At 49.7% G+C, this 7,026-nt stretch overlaps 1 protein-coding gene across 1 annotated transcript; it reads right to left on the bottom strand.

Annotated features, from left to right (window-relative positions):
• Nucleotides 1-2,404: 2,404 nt before the first annotated feature.
• Nucleotides 2,405-6,642, bottom strand: LOC101752739 (RING-H2 finger protein ATL73). The gene is made up of 3 exons (XM_004953378.2): nucleotides 5,921-6,642; nucleotides 4,283-4,380; nucleotides 2,405-3,137 (listed from the first exon to the last, which is right to left on the bottom strand). Exons 1-3 carry the CDS (start codon nucleotides 6,143-6,145, stop codon nucleotides 2,798-2,800), a joined length of 663 nt encoding a protein of 220 aa, XP_004953435.1. The 5' UTR covers nucleotides 6,146-6,642; the 3' UTR covers nucleotides 2,405-2,797.
• Between the last annotated feature and the right edge of the window lie 384 nt (nucleotides 6,643-7,026).

Genomic DNA, 7,026 nt, shown 5'->3' with positions numbered 1-7,026 from the left:
AACGTACGCGTTACTACGCTCAGATCGCGCAAGACCCCCCGGCCGCCACTCGGCAGCACGCAAGTGGTCGTGAGCGGGTCGGTGCGCTTTGTCACGGCCCGCGGCTCCCGCCCCATGCCTCCCTCGGCGACCTTTTTCTTTCGCCGTCCGGCTCCCGGCTGCGAGTCCAGTTGGGCAGGGCAACGACGACTGCGGCGGGTGTCACGCGACCGAGCGTTCCCCGGCCGGGCCCTTCTCCCTCTCGAAAATCTCCGACCCGCCGCGGAATCCACGCTAACGTAGCGTGCGTACCAGCGGCGTTGCACTGGCGGATCATATCTGGACGCTTTGGCTGCTTTGACCACGTGAGCGTACGGCGCGAGGTGCATCCGAGTTGTCGAGCGAAGATTCATTAGCACGTCATCAGACCGCCGCTTATGCCCTTGATTGCCATCCGAAAGATAGTTATGTCTCGGACAATTCAAGCATCCGTTCCAAATTGTAGTCTAGGTTTATATATATTATTATGCATCTAAATATATACTATATCTAGATGTATAATAATATTTATAAATAAAAAAGCTACAACGATTTACAATTTAGAACGGAGGGACTGTTCCATTCCAGTTGGAAGGAGATTTTCTGTATGCCGCAACCCCGCAACAAGATCAGATCGATAGTAGGACGGCTACGCTACAACAAATAGCCCTGCGCAAACGCGGTGATAGTAAATAGATCCACATACAAAATTAGGCAAAACGCAGACCACACGACCAGGTTATACTATATTGGTAACATGCTAGGATCGAGTATGCAGGAGGACAACCATAGCCATGCAATGATTCGGCTCGATCCATAGCAACGGATCCGGTCAAGTGATCGATGCTCTGACGGAACAAGGGACACTATACGTGCGGATTAAATAGTTCCCGGAGCTCAGAAAATTAAAGTTCGACGCGACATGTATAGGACCCGACGCGTACCGGCGTCTTTAAAAGCGCCTAAAAAGTGAGAAGCCACGGAGCATCCACGTCGTCTCCGCGGCCGTTGTTAGTTGTTGCTCGCGCAAAACAGCAAATTACGCCTTTTTCTTATCCGTTCCATCACCATCGTCATCATCCATGTATGTACACGAACACGCTCGACGCAACGCATCAGCCAAATTTTAATCCGGGCGTGGTGCGCCCTGGGCCCTGGCGGACTGGATGGATGGGCCAGCCGGCCCGTGGCTGCCTGAACGCGAGTTGGGTTGGGGGTTCGGGTCGTCGTCGATCGGGAACGCGCGTCGCCTGTCCAATCTGCGAATCTGGGGGGTGATCGGGTCGCCGTCGTCGCCGAAGAGGAAACAGCCGTCATCCGGCGTAATCCAGTCCACGGTTAAAACAAATCCGCAGCTGCATAAAACTGCTCGTCTCGATTAAATAGTGTTTACCGGAAGCCGTACATGGTTCTGACTTCTGAATTTTGGTCAGTGCTCTTCACTGGTACACAGAGCTTCTCCGTATGAAAAGTTGGTGGCACGTGACTTTGTGAATACCTGCCCCGTATCGTATCTCTCCGTTCACAGTTCCGTTTCCCAAGTCCTAATAGCTCGGCCCCCATGGCCCCATGTATGAGCACGACCGTCAAGGAAACCGGCGGGGTGCACAACGCCGGCGCCATGGCATCCAGCCGGCGCACCGGAGGTACAAGTCGGCCGGAACCTCCCTTTCGGGAGACGTCACGGTCCCGCGAATTCGTTGCACGCAGTAAGCCGCGTGGAAGGCTGGAGGGCGCACACGGGATCGCGGCCTGTGCGAGGTGATGCGCCGATAGCTCCACGGCCTTCAGCTGCTCGATCAGGTTGCAGGCTGCCCCGGGACGCCGACTGATCTGACGCGACGCGCGCGCGTCCACCCGCGCAGCGCCGCCAGCCACAGCTCCTCGCTCGCGACTCGTGTAGCCCACACGGACGCTGCTTTGCGCTATCAGTTCACAGTGATCCGCGGTTTGGGGATCTTTCGGGTTTCGACAGTTCTCCTTTTAGTAACACGGTTACACCGAGCGCTGAATCGCTGCCAGGCTGAGCCGGGACTGTGCCCCTGGGACAGTGAAGTGTCGCAACAACCGGTCGTGGGAGGTGATGTGTCCTTACAGCCGCTCACAGTAGAGAAACAGGGGGGGACGAGTGAGCAACGCTAAGTGTCCCGGTCGCTGATGAAACGTCACCGATGCTGGTACAGGAGTTAACAGCCGCGCTCACAGCCTGGAAAAGGAGGGAACAGGCGAACAACGAGTAGTTAGCACAGGAGGGAATTTTTAAATCTCGCACCGGAAGTGAAAGAGAATCTGGAAATCATCAGGGCCAAGAAAGAACAGTTGCTGAGTTCATCTTTAGTCTGAAGCTCTGCTATGGTGATCGGAACTGGGAAATAGGAAGCAGCAGTTTGTGCAGGTTCAAGGGCCAATGCTCCCTTGAGCATTGACGATTTATTGACGGGCGGAGCCGCTGCAAATATTCTCGCAACTCCGAATCTGATCAGTATATCATTTCTTTACAACATACAACGACAACACATAAAAAAAAAAAAGAAAACACAGAAAGAACCACGCACAGCCGTGGCGAAAGGAAAGTCGCTAATCTACAGCTCGAGATGTACAAAGAATGCCTAGACACCAGGCCAAACAAATGAATGCGCTCTCATTCTGTACCCAACTAATGTGCTGCAGGACGAACAGGCTGAGCATGGGTTCTGCAACGGCAGATCCTTTTGATGCTTGACAAAAACAGCATAGCCTCACCAATTTCTCATGGTTTCCACCCTGTATATCCATGCCCTCAATGTCTTTGTGGCTGGATTTCAATGATCACCTCCAGTGACTCTTGTGAGGTTGGACTGTTTTGTCTGCCACCAGTCCGATCACGATGAATTGGAAGTATCCAATGAGGCGATCTATTGACAGAGCTCTCCGGGTGTCCCAACAGTTGAGGGAGGCCACGGAGGGGCGATGCAGCAGATTTTGCACCAGCTTGGTCCTTCAATGAGATCCTGCATATTGGGCAAGTCGTTTGTTTCTGTAACCATACATCTATACATTCAAGATGGAAGTTATGTCGGCATGTGGGCATTATACGAAGTATCTCCTTTTCTCTGTATTCACCTAAACATATTGAGCACCTGTCAAAGAAAATTAGGAGCATGTTATTTTCTTTTCAGTTAGAAGTAAACATACCTCATAAAGGTATCTATGCAATTATTCAATTCCCATAATGTTCATCAACAATAAGCAATGTGGTAATATAATTCTATCAGAAATATTTCTCTCTTAACTTCCTAAACTACCAAATACTAGAATATATCTAATCTAATAAGCATGTCTCATTTTAGACATTTCATTGTTCAATAACAGAAAAAACTGCACTACAGACAAAACAATATCCACTGGGCAAGAAATTAGCTGCTTGCCATAAAGAAACATATACCAGACGACTATGCTACTTATGGCTGTTCCAAAAAAAGAAAAAAACAGGGTATTTGGGCTCTGTTTGCTTCGTGTCCTCAACCAGCCTAGCTTAAGTGCGGCACGCCGCATGTGTGGCGGACGATTTGTCCGCCGCACGTTAGGTGAGCTGTGGCGTGCGTTTTGTACTAGAATGAGCATAGTTGAGTTGTGGCAGCCCAAGGTTAGGCAAGAAGCAAACACTAGCCTAGAGAAGTGCGGCAGCCGAAGATCTGGCGTGGCTACTTTGGGATACAAACCAAACACAGCCTTGATCAATACAGGTCATAATAAATGTCTCCACATAAACAAAACGTAGTACCTGTAAATGTACATAATCAAGATGGTTATTGTTTAATCACAGTTATGCAGTTGATTGCTTATATGCCAAGCATAGTCATTATTGAATGTTAGGGGCCAATTATCAGCCCTGCCCATTACCTTCCCACAGTTACAAGAGAGAAAATACAGACAACGGGTAGATTTACTTCTTGTTCTAGACAATATGGTTCTCCATTAGATGATTTATGAATCCAACTAAAAATCTAGTCCATTTAAGTGCTTCACTTAATCATAGCATCTTTCAGTTCAGATTGACAAACCACTGCAGCTATGCTTCAGAACTTATAAATCACCCAATAACAAAGACTGAAAATTATGGAGGCTTTGACAATCCAATTATCACCATTTTAACCGATCGGTATACACACAGATATCGTGTGAACATTAATCCCTTCGTGAATGAACATTTTGGTTGAAGGAATGGCGGAACATTTGCAAACATGGAAGTAAATTAACACTAGATTATGCACTGTTTGCTTACTGGGCGTCATCTTTTGAATGGAAGGCCTCAGAACTATAACTCATTGTAGGAATTGCAGCAACAGCAAAAGGATCCAACCCACTGCGGGAACGCTCAATCTATTGAACAAAACGAAATAAACAATGTTAATTTTTTTAACACAAAGCCTGTTCTGGATAGCTGTAAGTAAACTGACACGGAGGATCACAACGCAGAAACATAATGCATAAAAATAAATATCCATTTATGAATGTAAACTCTGTAATTGTTTAGTCATCTCCAACTGTTGTTTTGAAACTATGAAGCAAGCCAAGTAAGAACAATTTAATCCAAGTGTGCGCAACAAATTCCCAAGTAATATCAGGAACATCTTAGAGTGATCTCAATCTTCGTAGCTGAAAGTTGGAAGAGTATCTACTTATCTCCATTTTTCAGGTAAATGGTATACTGGACATAGTACTCAAGCTAATGCATCGACTAAAGTATTCCTCAGTCATACATAGCTTTGCATGAAGATTTTTTATCAGTATTTTGGTAGCAAATAAAGAAGCATAAATAAAGCGCAATTGGGCTATGCATAACCACACCTATGCAATTGGGAAATGAAAGAAAGCATAGAATACTGAGAAATATTTTGAAATAGGCACATAGAAAAGTAATGTGCGTGCTTAGCTTTGCAAAAGACGAATCCTTTGCGTTTGTCCACTTTCAGTTACCACTGGAAAGTTAGCATAGTTGTAAAGGTCTGATAGGACTCAATGCTGGCCATAATATGACCCGAAATCCAAACTTATCACTAAAAGACTAAAAAGACACTTTTCTAAATGTATCATATCCATGATTGAGACAGATGATACACATGCCTACCAACCTATTAATTGACACAACAAACATTAATAATATGCTTGATACTATTGTCCATGGTTCAGACCAATCAGAAGATATGGAAGAAGGACCGTATACGACACCTCAATTTTCAGGGTGAGAAATACCATGAGTGATTAAAATAACAATAACTAACCAAGGCATCCATGATGATAACCGCATTGCCCAGTCTGCTGTGAATGTTTTGAACACTATATGAACATCATGAGTATAATTGTATTACTATCGCCAATTCAATTAGCACAGACCAACCTTATGCTGAATTATTTTGCCAAGACAGAGTGTGTTTATATTCTACAAGAACAGGACTTCTATGACATGTTCTCATGTCAATGAGCTTGCTACTTCACGGAGAGTTTATAGAGAATAGAAGAGCTGGTGTAGTATGAGAACTATGCGCAGCAAATAGGAGCTGCATCTCATATGACAGTTTTCAGTCTTGCAAGTTCCTCATACGTCCCTGCCCATGTTACTTCCCTTTGTTCGTTTTCATACAGTCGTGGGTCGGTGGTGGCCTCTAACTATTTGCGGCTAGTTGGGTCTAACTTTGCTGAACTATTTACTTTATGGGCCACATAAACACGACTGCTATATAACACAACAATGTGACTGAAAAGGTTGAACTGTGTTCTAGCGTGTAAAACAGAATTAAACAGAGGAATATGTCCCCGAGCATGACTTGGGATCACCAAGCAATCCATGGTGCTTCGGTGCTTCACAAACGTAAGCATGTAATGCTACGCACGCTAGCGGAGTTAGAAGATGGGCGCTCACCGTGCGGTCGAGATCCGCGACGTTGCGGAACTCGACGTCGAAGTCGAAGGGCGCGGGTGGCTGCGCCAGCGCCCTCGCCGCGGCGACCGCGGTCGCGTCGGCGGCGTCGGCGTCGGCCCGCGCGGCGCGGCCGCAGATGAGGCGCGCGCAGACGAAGACGATGAAGGTGGCGCTCATCCCGAAGCCGATCACCGTGGTCACCAGATTCAGCCCGGACCCCAGCATCTCCGCCGCCCTTCCCCCAGCGCCGCCGCCGCCGCCAAGGCCGCACTCCCCAGTCCCGCCGCCAGCCAGGCAGCCAGCCAACTCCCCTCCCCAAGATGCGCACGCGAATCAGCCGGAAGCACGCAACGCGAACGGATTAAGCAGCGAGCCGCTGCTGCGGCTGCCGGGGCGGCGTATAAGAACGGCGCGGCGGGCGGCTGGGTCCGGGCAGCTGGGGGCTGGTGGCCATCGGCGCGGGGTTTGGGATTTGGGATTTGCGTGGGCCGCTGGCAAGGAATGATGCGCCGCGGCGCGAGCGGCGGGAGTTGGCAGAATCCGGGAGTTGGTGGTGGGCGAGGACGCGAGGTCCTGGGAGAGACACAAGTATCTCCCTCGTATCGTCTCCTCTCCTGTGCGTGACTTGCGAGAGAGGGGTGCCTCCGTGCCTGCCTTGCGCTGCGCGAATCTACCCGCCTCAGCTCAGCTCGGCAGCCAGCCCAGCTTGCTCACGACGACGCGGATCTGCTCATCTGCTGCTGCTGCTACTCTGCCCCTGGGCCAAACGCCCAAACCAAACTCCCCTCCCGACTCCCGTATGACGCGCGGGGCCCGCGCTGCAGTGGGGTCCGCTGTCATCGACCGGACGGGTCGGGAGCCGTGGCCGGAGCCGGTGTTGACAGGTGGGGGGAGCACGCGGGGCCCGCTTCGGCGGCGTGGGCAGCGCGCGAGGACAGGATCACAGGAGGGTGCGCGCCGAGGACAGGATCCAGTCACCACGCGAGCGCGACAGGAGAAGGCAAAATTGCATATACCCACACATAAGTCAAACTCAGCCCCGATTTGATATTGCCCCCCACATAAGCCCAATCGTTGCAGAAGCCCACCCACCCCAGCCGGCCTGG

Source organism: Setaria italica, chromosome I (genome assembly GCF_000263155.2).
Source record: "Setaria italica strain Yugu1 chromosome I, Setaria_italica_v2.0, whole genome shotgun sequence".
In the NCBI taxonomy this organism is placed as follows: Eukaryota; Viridiplantae; Streptophyta; class Magnoliopsida; order Poales; family Poaceae; genus Setaria; species Setaria italica.
Note: the sequence above shows the minus strand (reverse complement) of the source record. Positions and strands in the feature narration are given on the sequence as shown.